Source organism: Ovis canadensis, chromosome 23 (genome assembly GCF_042477335.2).
Source record: "Ovis canadensis isolate MfBH-ARS-UI-01 breed Bighorn chromosome 23, ARS-UI_OviCan_v2, whole genome shotgun sequence".
NCBI lineage: Eukaryota > Metazoa > Chordata > Mammalia > Artiodactyla > Bovidae > Ovis > Ovis canadensis.
In genome coordinates, this window is record NC_091267.1 from 46,571,856 (window position 1) to 46,585,603 (window position 13,748).

The 13,748-nt window shown below is 45.8% G+C and overlaps 1 protein-coding gene across 6 annotated transcripts in view; it reads left to right on the forward strand.

The window, feature by feature from the left end:
* The first annotated feature begins 9,797 nt into the window (after positions 1-9,797).
* The window catches only part of ANKRD29 (ankyrin repeat domain 29), a 53,687-nt gene continuing 49,736 nt past the window's right edge, over positions 9,798-13,748 (forward strand). For 2 of the 6 annotated variants that reach the window (XM_069569306.1, XM_069569311.1), the window contains exon 1: positions 9,882-10,326. In XM_069569306.1, coding sequence (XP_069425407.1) covers positions 10,306-10,326 — 21 coding nt within the window. In that variant the 5' untranslated portion in view covers positions 9,882-10,305. Of the gene's footprint in view, positions 10,327-13,748 lie in introns of all 6 variants that reach the window. The other 4 variants (XM_069569308.1, XM_069569312.1, XM_069569309.1 and 1 more) reach the window with 4 other exon arrangements.

Sequence of the window (13,748 nt, forward strand, 5' to 3'; positions counted from 1 at the left end):
CTTAAAAGCCCCATTCAAGGCATCAACTCAAGCCACTGGCAAGAGAGATCCCAGGTGAGACCAGCAGACCCATCTAGCTGATTCCAGCCTAGGCTGCTAAATCATGAACAATTGAAAAGTTGTTGTTTTAAGCCACTGGCTTTAGTAGTGTTAGTCGCTCAGTGGTGTCCGACTCTTTACGACCCCTTGGACCGTGGCCCGCCAGGCTCCTCTGTCCATGGGATTCTCCAGGCAAGAATACTGGAGTGGATTGCCATTCCCTTCTCCAGAGGATCTTTCCGACCCAGGGATCAAACCTGGGTCTCCTGCATTGCAGGCAGATTCTTTACCATCTAAGCTACAGGGAAGATGCCACTGGCTTTAGGGTGGTCTATTACACAATAGCAGATAACCACAATAGTCAGAATCTCATTTCTTATTCGTCAATATGCACATTCTAGTCTTAAATGCCTTGAGTTAGCATTAACAGTAAAATATATCAATAGAATACTCTTCCCAATTAGAGTGAGGAAGTTTTATTTCTAGACACTTCTGGGAAAGAGATTTTAGAAACTGACTTTCGCATTTAGATTTTTTTTTCTATGTAGTTGATGTCTTTAAGACAAAGTTTATCTCTACTTATTTTTTTCCTGGCTTTTTACCCCTGGGTAAGCATCTAGGGAAATGAAAAATTTGATCTCATGAATTTTATGCCCTGTTTTTCGCTCTTGCCAAATTGCTCTGCTACTTCATTCCAAGTTAAAAAAAAAAAAAAATTCTTGTAAATATGCTATCTGCCACGGCACCAAGAGGAATGCCAGAAAGGACAATTCTATAAAAATAGATTTCTTCATTCTGTATCTATGTGATTCCACACAGTCAGAGACTCTGTTAGTATCTATCTTGCGAGTCATAGTTTTCCTCTGAAAATAGGATTTTTACCGTTTGTGAGACTTGGCCTCTTTTTTTTCCCCTCAACTTAGGTTGGTGTTTTACGTTTCCTTATTTCCTGCTTCATGTACCTTTCATAGGTTGGTCTCTAAAGGAAGTATTTCTCCCTTATCTTTCAGTTAGGAAAAGTGTAGTTTGCCTTGAAAAAGAGTTTCTTTCATAAGTTCATCGAGCATTGGAAAATTCAAGAACATGGTAAGCAAAAAGTATTTTAAAACTGAAAGAAAAAGCAGCAAAAACTAGTTTTTCAGTTGTTGAGATGGTTTTAGAATGATCAGGCCTCGTTTAAATCACTGCTAATCAAAGTGTGGTCTGTGGACCCTGCCAGTCCCTACACTGTCATTGCAAAGAGAAAAATACAAAAACTGAGTGTTTATAAATATTTTTAGCAATTTGATATTCCCATGACATCCAACCATGTGATCATTTTTCTCATAACCTAGTTTTATTTTATATTACAAAATTCTGGTTAACAGTCGATTGGAATTTTTAAAAACAGTCTTTCTTCATTGCTTAAAAAGCACTAGTGTAAATGATCTCTCCAAATTATCTTCCAGCCTCAGACCTAGAAAAGTGTGGAACCCAGAGTGGGTAGGTAAAAAACATTTGTTGATTGATTGCTAATGACTTGATAGGCAGTTTCTAGTCCCATGATGCTCTAATAGTAAGTTAAATCTTTACCATTCACTAAACAATACATACAGCAAACATAAAAAAAGTCAGAGTTTCACAAAGTTTTATTTTTTTAAGGGCATGAAGTAACGTGCCTAATTCTCTTGGCTTGGTATGAGTAATTAATTATACCCGCATTTAGAGAACTCAAAAGAAACGACACATATGCTAAAGGTAAAATTAGCTTTCATTTACCCCATAATGGCACCGACTGATTCAGCTGTCTTTGAGCAAACAGAGACGGTGTAAGGTGTTGAGCTCAACGTAAGGACAAAACCCATGACTCATTCCTTAGGAAGAATAAATGCATCATTGGGTTATATCAGGTGAAAGCCTCCTTACACTTAGTACAGGAAATCAGACTCCTTGAAGTTATGTGTCTTCAAAATCGCTTTCTATCCTAGAACACCTTTATTAACTCAGATTCCAGATTAAGAAGGCTGAATATACACTAAATACTATGGTGTTTATCGGTAGGTCTCTTCCTGCCCCACAGCACCTCAGCTTCAGGGCAATCTTGCTGTGGGCTTTGCTCTGACCTCTGCCCTAGTTCCATTAATTGGGTGATGGCCTCCTTCCTGTAGGCTTCCCTGTTGGCTCAGTGGTAAAAGAATCCTCCTGCAACGCAGGAGACGTGGGTTCCATCCCTGGGTAACCCACTGCAGTGTTCTGGCCTGGGAAATCCCATGGACAGAGGAGCCTGGTGGACTACAGTCCATGGAGTCACAAAAGGGTCTGACATGATTTAGCAACTAAACCACCACCACCACCACCTCCTTCCTATGTGATTGTACGCAAGCCAGTTAGTCTTTACATGCTTCAGATCACTCATTGGGGAAAAAAAAAATACAACTTTTTTAATGAGGACAAGGACACCGTGAAGAGTAATTGACATAAGGTGTGAACATGTCTGTGACAGCCCTGGATGGGCCCCAGTTGGAGTTCACCATCCTTCTCCCTTCACCTTGCCCTTGCTCCCCTGACCAAGCTTTCACCATGTAGGGCAGTGAAGTAGTTAAGCCCACAGACTTCAGAGTCCTAGACTTGGGTTTAACTCTCAGCTCCCCCATCTGCTACCTTCTGTGACTCCCTGACTTTGGGCAATTTACTGAAGCTCTGTAAGTCTCAATTCCTTCATCTGAAAATTTTTACCCCTGGCAAGATATTTGTGACTGTGGAATGAAGACCTTCTTAAGGGTTGAAAGCAATGCTAGCCTACAGCATGCCTCCGATTAGGCCAGCTATTGTTCTTTTCCACCCAGTTCCAGCAACAAGCTTCGACCCATTGTGTCTTCATTTCTGGCCCGGGGCCTGCCTAGGATCCCAATTACTCAGAATCTGGAAGCTTTCTTTGCTCCTGCCTTTAAACACCAGCTCTTAATGACTGTCTTTCTGTTTCTACCTGCTGACCCCCTCTGCTGCTGCGCTTTGTATCTCACCAGAGCTCCAGCAACCTAGAAGGCTGCCAGGTATCCTGTGCAAGCTCTCATTGACTTAGGATTCCCCAGTCAGCTGTTCTGCCTTGCCCACCACCCACTTTGTGCTCCTAGACCCTCTAGGACACTGCCATCACCCCCAGGCTTCTCCACTTTCTGTTGGGATCTCCTGGATCCCTACCTCTCCATGAGCCCAACCTGCCCGGGGATTGAGCCAGAGGGGCCTAAACCCCGGTTCTGCCAGCACTTGCTGTGGAACAAGTCAGAGCATGGATCCCATCCTGAGACTGGTACATCACCAGGGGTCAGAATGCCAGCACCAGACTGAAGGCAGATGTTACCAGAACTGTTTTGTCTAAAAACCATATTTGATTATGACTCTTCTGGGAGCTTCTGCTGACATTTCTCTTTGCAATGAAATCCTTTAAATTTTTCCATATACATTTTTCCTTGTACTTTTGTTTAAGTTTCCTTCTGCTGCCCCATCCCACTTTCTGGGGGAACTGAGACTCTCATACCTGCATAAAAGTCATCGAAGCCAGGAGTGGTCAGTGACCTAAGCATCCGTTGAGCTGCACCTCTGTGGAGATGAGGATGGTGGTTCCGTACAGCATGAGGTCTCTCATTCAACTCAAAATTCTAGAGTGCGTGTGTGTGCATGCGCACTTGTGCACAGAGGGCGTGCACACACATTCATAGACTATTAGTTAATTTAAAACACACATGCTGCTAAGTCGCTTCAGTCGTGTCCGACTCTGTGAGACCCTGTAGACGGCAGCCCACCAGGCTCCTCCGTTCTAGGGATTCTCCAGGCAAGAACTCTGGAGTGGGTTGCCATTTCCTTCTCCAATGCATGAAAGTGAAAAGTGAAAGTGAAGTCGCTCAGTCATGTCTGACTCTTTGCGACCCCATGGACTGCAGCCTACCAGCCTCCTCCGTCCATGGGAGTTTCCAGGCAAGAGTACTGGAGTGGGTTGCCATTGCCTTCACATAGAAACACACAAAGATGGAGTCACAACCCCTTAGCAATCACTTTCAGGCCCCTCAGGCACATTTCAGCTCCATTTTGGGGCTGAGTGATGATTTGAGGTATGGGGTGGGGTAGCTCTGCTTTCAGTAAAATCATGATGGTTGTTTTACCAAGCAGTAGCCCTAGTGCAAAAATAGGATTTTTTTTCTTAACTGCCCAATGGCCTCCCTTATAAGCTAGTATCTACATGCCTTAGATTCCTGAGTAAGAGAAGAAACTCATCAACACAGACTCCAAATCTCATTAGAGAAAAGCACATCAGAAGCTTTGGTTTCAGGTCTGAAAAGCTCATGGCTCCTCAGATAACCTGAGAGAATTCATTCATTCATTCAAAAATACTCAGTGAGAACCTGCTATGTGCTAGGATCTGGACTTCTCATTGGAGCTGCAAAGAGATTGAGGCAGATACCACTTCTGATTTAATGTGACCATATAGCTCATGGTCTCATATTCAGTCTCAGTGAAGTTCCTATAACCCAACACTGCCTTGCAGTGTAATCCTAGACTTCCCTGTAGGCTGTAGGAGGTCAGTCAAAACATTTTCACTTGAGGCTCCTGCCACACTCGAAACCTGCCACTTTTAAGACACAGTTCAATCCCTGGGTTGAGAAGATCCCCTGGAGGAGGAAATGGCACCACACTCCAGTATTCTTGCCTGGGAAATCCCTTGGACAGACAGCCTGGTGGGCTACAGTCCATGGGGTCACAAAAGAGTCAGACACGACTTGTGACTAAACAACACAGTTACATTACCAAACAAGGGTTCCAAAAGTCAATCTGTTATCGCCACAAACAAAATTAAACTTGAAGTCCACCCTTGCTCCCATGCGAGACTGTGAGAGAATTTCCATAGCAAGGAAGTCTTATAGGCCATCTTCCCTAAGGATTGAACTCAACTTTTTTGGTTTCTCTTAAACAGTTTCGGTTCAATTAAACATTAAGTGAAACCAGTCCCGACTTTGCTAATGATTTAGACTGCGTGCATGTGTCTACTGCACTTTTACCCCTGCGAGTTTAACAACTTGGTAATAAAATGTAAGGACTGAGAGTTCAGCTGGTTAGCATTCAGGATCCTCAATTCATTAAAAAAAATAAAGTTCTTACATGGATACTCCAAAGCCTCAGTGGAATTCTTAAGGCAGATTCACTAAGGATGTACCTCTGCCGGCCCATCCATAATAGCTGCTCTTAATCCCAAGGGCCAGATTACCAGCCCAGTGATAGAGTAGTTTCCAGTTATTAACGCAGACTCTTCAAACAAATGTTGGAGATTGAGGCAGCTGGTCGAATTGCACAAAAATGCTAGACATCCAAATAAAAATCAAACACTGCAGAAAACATCTGGACATCTGACCAATGGATGAAGACTCTGGAGCTGGCATTTTGAACCCAGTGCTTAGTCCACTGGGTCAGAGTAGCATTGAATAGGGGCAGGAAGCCTGGGTCTTTAAAGTCCATGTCAATGTCATGAGATGTGGGCCCCGAAAAGACAGCATGACCTTGGCAAGGTGACTCTCTGCAGTTGAGGCAACCCACTCCAGTGTTCTTGCCTAGAGAATCCGAGGGATGGGGGAGCCTGGTGGGCTGCCGTCTATGGGGTTGCACAGAGTCGGACACGACTGAAGCGATGCAGCAGCAGCAGCAGCAGCAGCAGCAGCAGCAGCAGCAAGGGGCAAGCAGCTCAGAGTTATCTACCAACAGCACTTGAATAACTGGGGTGACACCACAGCCCCAGCTACTGCCTCTGGTCTCAGGACTACAACAAATGCTTCTCCACTCCTCGAGTATCTGTTCCAGAGTTTCCTCATCCTCAGCTAGCATAGCTGCCCATCTTACCTGGTGGAATGACCCAGGTCCTTGTCCCTGAGGAGTGCAAACCCTGGTCACCATGTGCTTTTCAGGCTGGAGTTTCATCCATGGTCCATTTAACATCAACAGGGGTCAAGAGGTACCAAGTAAAGCACCTGGGTTCCATAAGAGCTCCCTCTGCTCCCTCTGCTCCACAGCAGCCCCCCTTTCTCCTTATAATCAGGGCCAACTATACTTGCCAAGATGGTGACTCCCCTTCTCCCCTGCTGCTCCTGGAAACAAAGAACCTGAAGTGCCCAGGCCCTGGCCATAGTTAATAGCTCAGTGGAACTATTATTACGCCCCCTGGTGGAAGTGTTTTCCCTTTTGGAAACCAGGGCTTGTAAACTGGCTGAGCCTAGAGTCGCTGGGACAGGAAACACAAGTGGGTCACTGAGAGTCATGGTAAGTGGTCTGCAGCCCCGCGTATTCTTCCTATGGGACACAGCGCCACAGATAGCTCTTTGACTTAAACTGTATATTGTGTCCTAGAAGACAGTACCCTATGCTCATAAAATATCATCTCCAGATTAGTGCTTCAGCTACGCAACCCCAACACTCAAGTGATTGTCAGCTTTGGAAAATATGAATGCCACGGTCTTCAGCCCATAAGTGCACCTCTTCTGCTATAAAGTGGGTTTGACATAACATTACTCTGGATTCTGTGCCAGTCCACTAATCCAACAAACACTCCACACGCTCCCAGATAGCGGTGCTGGCTGACGCCCCACAGACAGGAATGGCAAACCCACACCTGGAATGTGTCTATTCCTGGCAAAAGAAATCATTGGTTTTCTAGGATGAAATGTATCCAATATAGTCAGTATGCCACCAAATGACCAGGTGACCTCCTCCAGGGATGATGGCATATTGGTCACTTAATATTGAGGCCTGTTATTGGTCATGTAGTGGCCAGAGTAGCTAGATCAGGCTTGGTAAGTGGGAGCCCCTGCTCTAGGGCCAATTCACTGAACTTCATCCCTCCCAGCATGGCTACATCACTCACAAGCCCACCATGCCGGCACTGGGGGAGTCCAATGACGGAGGCTGGTAAATGTCAACTGGTAAGTTATTCTGTCTATTTTGTCATATAGGGCCTTTCTTGTTGAGCATTAAGATATATTACTTTTTAAAATTAACACTCAACAGGAAAGTCACTAGATGATAAAATAGCCACAATGCCTTACCAGTTGACATTAACCAGCCTAACATACATTACAAAAAGAGGGAGAAGGCTCAGTAAACCAGTCTGACCCACTTCACAGTACTGTCTACAGCAAGTCCTGCTACAGCATAAACTGGGACAGTGCAAAATCGGGAACAAACACATTACAGTCTGTGCTTGTGTAAACCGCAATGATAACAAATATGGCCTCATTTGAGATGAACACAGATGTCTATGCTTCTGTGTTGTGGGTGTCTGTGGAGGAGTGGTGGGTTTTCTAACAGTATAGATATAAAGAACACAATTCCTGAATCTATTCAATCAATCTATTCAATCAATGATTAATACATTTTGACCACCTACTGTATCTCCAGCTGCAACTAGCCCTTCAAGAAGAAAAAAGACATAAGACTAAGAGTTTGGCTTTGAAGATTTGTAACTCCGCTGGAGGAGTCAGAAGTAGAAGCAAGGTCTAGAGAAATACAGATCACAAGCTAAGGGATATGGTGCAGAGTGGGCTTAAGGAAGGAACTCAGCAAAGCTGGGAGAGGGATGGCTGAGGGGCAGAGTTCAGGAAAGGGCTTGACCTGGGAGCAACTCTGCTGGGTCAGGACTGGGGTTAGGGCAGACCAAGAGGGGAGACATAAGAGAGCTATGGGGATGGGAGGGAGGGTGGTAACACGGCAAATCCTCTGACAAGTGTGGAGCCCTTCTGTTGGAGTAAGAGAAAGTTTTTGAATATGGGGATGGGGCCACAGGGGTTCAAGTTCCTGTGTGAGGGCTGGCGGGTCCCTGGAGCAAGCTGTTTTAGAAGGAGGTGCCTGGCCGTGAGTAGGAGAGTTTTGCTCTGTTTGGGGGCTTCTTCATGAGGATGAACTGAGCCAGGCGTGCCAGAGGGTGTATAGGCACATTCTTTCCTGTGACTTTGATAAGAATTCCATCAGCAGCCTGGCCAGAGATGATGCTCAAAACAACTCTGAATGGCAAGTGCAGTTGTGGAAAGGAAACAGGTTTTGGAGTCTGAAAGACTTCAAGTTCTAGTCTGATCGCTCATAAGCAGATGACTTCATCTTTCAGAACCTTAGTTTTTCCAACTATGGAATGGGCATAACACCCATCTCATAGCATTCTTACAAAGGAAGCACCTTAGCACTCAAAGTACTCTACAACACTCAAAATATTACTTCTTTTCATTCTCTCTTTTTATCAAAACTTCTGATGCTTGATCTTATATAGTAATGTCATGTCAAAACTATCTCATCAACTTCAAAACCATCTCATCCATAGAGACCAAATGCAGGGTAAAAGTTTTAAGTCTTTCTTAATTTTTTTAAATTTCATTATTCTTGGCCATACCACATGGCATGCCAGATCTTAGTTCTCCGACTAGGGATTAAACCCAGGACCCCTGCAGTGGAAGTGCAGAGTCTTAACCACAGGACCACCAGGAAAGTCCCTCTTTCTTGATTTAAAAAATTAGAAGTTCCTATCAAATTATGGAACACTGTTTCTTAAAATTGTTTTAAACACAAAGCAATACAATTTATCCACCATATGTATACAAGATAAACATTTTATGTCTTTTATGATCTTGAGCTTGAAGCTATATTTTTTAACTTTTAAATTAAAAATTCATTACAAATTTATTTGAGGAAAAGGAAGAGGCTCAAACAGAGATAACAGGGAGAATGAGGGGATTCCTGTAGTAGGAGGGTGTGAGATGTCCATTTTTACTTTAGCATTCAGATTTTCTAGAAAGGCTATTACTGCTTTTTATACTTTAAAAATAATATATTTTTAATTTTTAAGAAATATGACTCTCCCACTTTTATTTCCCTCAAATCAGTCCTGGGCAATAAGCCAGCAGTTTGTATGAGGGAGTGGACAATGCCTGCCATACATACTGTGGGTGTGCAGGAAAGGTCAAGAGGAGGAGCTGACTGTGTGATAAAAAAGTGGAGGAATATGTGTATATTTCAAATTGTGCCCTTCCCCATCAGAAAGGAAAATACCATTCATCACTCATTCAATCAAAAGGCTTTTTTCCCATCTCTTTTCTGCAAGAGGAACAAAACTCAGATTATTAGAAAAGAAAAAGAAGAAAAAGAAAACCTAGAAGGACAGAAAATAGCCATTTGAAAGAGTTGTGAGATGATGGGTGAAGTTTTTTTCTCACGTTTCATTTCCATCATCATCATATTTGTGCTGTAATGAAGGTTGAGAATCATCTGCTGCAGACTGTGCCCTACTGGAGGCTTTGTGTGTGTGTGTGTGTGTATTTGTGTGTGGATGTGTGTGTAGTGTGTATACATGGATGTGTGTGGATCTATGTATTGATTGTGAACCTGTGTGTGTGTGATGTAGAGGTTGTGTAGAGACTGCAGTGTGTGCAGAGGGTGTGTGTGTGTGAGACAGAAATGTGGATGTGCATGGAGTATGTGCATGGGAGAGAGGGTATGTATGTGAGGGGTGTGGGTGTGTGTTTTTTTCCTCCTGAACCAAAATTTTAAATTATTAGATTTTTAGTGCATACGAAACATTTTCATAACGTAGGACGTATAAGGATGTCAGCACATTGAACTACAACAGAAAATTTCTTATACAACTTTGGAAACATTGATATGCTTTTTTCTCTTGTGTATGAACGGCACCGTTAGCTTAAACCAGCTTTGTCGTGGATTAAGTAGGTTAAAAGCAGAGCTGGGTTTCCAGCTAGGGTTGAACACGTGGCTAGGGTTGTGTGTGTGTGGAGGCTGGAGAGTGTGCACAGAGTTGGGTGTTCAGTTTGGAGTGAGAGAGTGAGTCTGGATGTGTGCAGAGTGATGTGAGGTTGTGAGTGTGCAGCGGTGCGTGCATGAACCTCGCTTGTGTGTGTAGTGTGTGCACAGAGCGAGCGGAGTTGGAAGTGTTTGTGTGGCAGGTACGGGGGTGCGGGTGGGGTGGGGATGGGAGGGTAGGGGGATGGGAGAGGGTCGTCTGAGGGGGTGCCCCTTCCCTCCCCTCCTCCGCCCCCTCCTCTCCCTCCTCCGTCCCTCCTCCCACCCCTCCTCCTTCCCTTCCCATCCCCCTCCTCCCGCACCCGGCCCGGCCCGGTCTGCGGCGGCGGGAGCGCGCGGCGCCGCGGAGGCCGCCCCTCTGCGGAAGGCGGCGGGAGAGCGAGGGAGGCAGGGCCGTGCAGGCGTCCAGGCCGGAAGCGCGCGGGGCCCGGCGGGGCGGCCGCGGACATGTGCAAGATGTCGTTCAAGGTGAGCGCCGCGCCTGCCGGAGGGCGCGCCGGGCGGGCGGCCGACCTGCAGCGGCCGGGCTGGCAGCCTCCGTCCGCCCGGAGCTGCGGCGGGCCCGCAGGATGGGGTGGGAGCCGCCCCGAGGTGGGGTGCGGGGACCGGGAGGGAGCGGCCGGGCAGGGCTGCCCCTGTGATTTGTGATCTGGGGGCGCGGGCTCTGCGGGAAAGGCTTTGCGCACTACTGGCTGCAGGTGCAGTGAGCCGGGCGGCGGGGCGCCGGGCGGCGGGGACTGTCGCCGGGGTAACGGGCGGGCGGGGGCGGGGAAGGAGCCCTGGGTCTGCGCTCCTCGCGGGGACCCGGGCTGCGGCACCGATTCCTGCGTTTGTGTTCCCGAACGCCAGCCGCCCCACTGCTGCTTCCTCCCGGAATACTTTTTCGACACTGGAGCTGAGGGACCAGCGCAGAGCGAGCTGCAATTGATTACCAAAGAGTTTATTAAAGTCATTTATTTAACCCCCGCATTTTCGGGTTCATTTCGGGAAAATGAGGTTCATTGACTTGCCTCTATTGAAGATGTTTTCTAAAATATATTAGTTAAAATGTACTGAGCACATAAAACGTGCCCGACTCTGATCCAGGGGCTCTGCGGTTCAAGTTCTGAATCTTCCCTAGGAACCGCGAGATGGTACTTTGCCCCCACCCCCCATCACCATCACCACCACCACCTTTTCTAAGGAAGAAAAGTAAAACATGGAAAGGTTAAGTAACTCTTCCCACAACCGTGCAGCCAGTGAGCGAGTGGTGTTCAGACTGAAACCCTAGTGAGTCTGGCTCCATAGCAAGTGTGATCCCAGTTCTTACAATAGCTTATTTAAGCAGAGGAATGACACGGTGAGATATGCGTGTCAGAAAGATCTCAGGCTACAATCTGGGCTTGGGCTTCCCAGGTGGCTCAGTAGTCGAGAATCCGCCTGCAATGCAAGAGACACTGGTTTGTCCCCTGTGTAGGGAAGATAACCCTGGAGAAGGAAATGGCAACGCACTCCAGTATCCTTGCCTGGGAAATCCCATGGATACAGGAGCCTGACTGGCTATGGTCCATGGGATCACAAAAGAGTAGGAAATGACTTAGGGACTAAACAACAGTTGAGAAAATAGAACCGAGCTGGGAGACCAGCCAAGACTGTGTTGGGGACATCTTGTTAAACGGTACCAGACTAGGGGACAGATTTTGAGAATGGGAAAAAACAGACAAACATTGAGTGACTTAAACAGCAGAATTCAGTGATTGATGTTATTCACTGGGTTAGGGAAGGGCAGAGAGATAAAGATAAAATGTTTGGTATGGGACACGTAAAGTTTCAGGATGGAGGTGAGTCCAGGTAGAGATGTTGGTTAGACAGATGTGCAAACTGGGAGCCCAGGAGGGTAGTCTAGGCGGGAAACAGAGATGACATTTAAGAGTGAGCAGTGTTAAATGCTCATTGAACCCATGGGAATGAATGTGGCTGCCCAGTGAGATCATGTAAAGGTAATAAATTAGAGGACTGAGAACAAATTCTTAAAGAACCTCAGGACTTAAGAATGAGCAGAATGAGAGAAACCCATTGAGAAAACGGGATGAGGGTGGGGGACTGCAGACAGAAATGTATGAGAAAAATCAGAAGCATGTGCAGCCATTAAGCCAAGAATCTCTAGCCTTTCAATAAAGGTGGAGAGGGATGCAGAATTAAATACCTCAGAGAAATCAAACAAGCTAAGAATCGAAAAGTGCCCATTGAACTTAGTAACAGAGCAGGCTCTGGTGACCTTGTTGAGAACAGTTTCAATGCAGTATCATGTTCAGAAGCCAGACTGTAATAGCTTAAAAAGAGAGTGGGTGGAAACCACAAATGGAGAGAACTCTTTCAAAAAATTGGAAACAGTGACTGCGGTGGGAATCCAGACTTGGCCAAGGGTTTGTTTGCTTTAAAATGGTAGAGACTTGAGCATCTTTATTTTTTATTATTATTATTTTTGGTTGCACCACACAGCTTGGAGGATCTCAGTTCCGCTGAAAGTGAAAGTAGTTCGTTCAGTTATGTCCAACTCTTTGCAACCTCATGGGCCATACAGTCCATGGAATTCTCCAGGCCAGAATCCTGGAGTGAGTAGCTGTTCGCTTCTCCAGGGGATCTTTCCAACCCAGGGATTGAACCCAGGTCTCCTGCATTGCAGGCAGATTCTTTACCCTCTGAGCCATCAGGAAAGCCCAAGAATACTGGAGTAGGTAGCCTATGCCTTCTCCAGTGGATCTTCCCAACCCAGGAACCGGTGTCTCCTGCATTGCAGGTGGATTCTTTACCAGCAAGGATTGAACCCGAGCCCTCAGTGAAAGCATGGACTGCCAGGGAAATCCTGATCATCTCTAAATGATAATAGACATTTCAACAGTAAACAGACAACCCAGTTTTGAAATGGGCAAAGGATCTCAATAGAAGCTTCTCCCAAGGAGATATACAAATGGCCAATAAGCCACTGAAACGATATTTGACATCAGTAGCCTTTCACTGTTCACTTTCATGCATTGGAGAAGGACATGGCAACCCACTCCAGTGTTCTTGCCTGGAGAATCCCAGGGACGGAGGAGCCTGGTGGGCTGCTGTCTATGGGGTCGCACAGAGTCGAACACAACTGAAGCGACTTAGCAGCAGCAGCAGCAGCAGCCATCAGGAAATGCAAAGCAAAACTGCAGTGAGACACCACAGTCACACCTTTTAGGATGATTACAGTCAACAAGACAGACAGTGACAAACATTGGCAAGAATCTGGAGCGATTGAAAACAACAACAAAAAGAAGAATGTGGAGACATTGAAAACGACAACAACAAAAGAACGTGGAGAAATTGGAACCCTCCTACATTACTTGTAGGAATGTAAAATGATACAGCAATAATAGAGAACAATCTGGTCATCCTTCAAAAAAATTAACCATAGAGTTGCCATATGACCCAACAATTCTGCTTCTATATGTATATGCAGGAGAAATGGAAACATATGTCAGGAATTTATATCTCATGGTGGTAGAGACTTGGAAGCCCAAGACTAAGCTGCTGACAGTTTTAGTTTCTGGTGAGAGCCTACTTCCTGCCTTGCAAGCAGCTACTTTCTGAATGTATCCTCAGATGAATGAGAGAGTGAGCTCCAATGTCTTTCTTTGTAAAGGCACTAACCCCACCATGGGGGCTCCACCCTCACGGCCTAATCTAAACCTAATTACCTCCAGACATCACACTGTGGGGTTAGGACTTCAATATGTGAACTCGGAGAGGAGAGGACACAAAGATTCAGACCATAACATGGTGTATCCATATGATGGATCATTCAGCCAGCCAAAGGAATGACTCTCTCATACACGCAGCAATGGGGATGGACCTTGAAAACATTATGTTAAGTGAAAAAG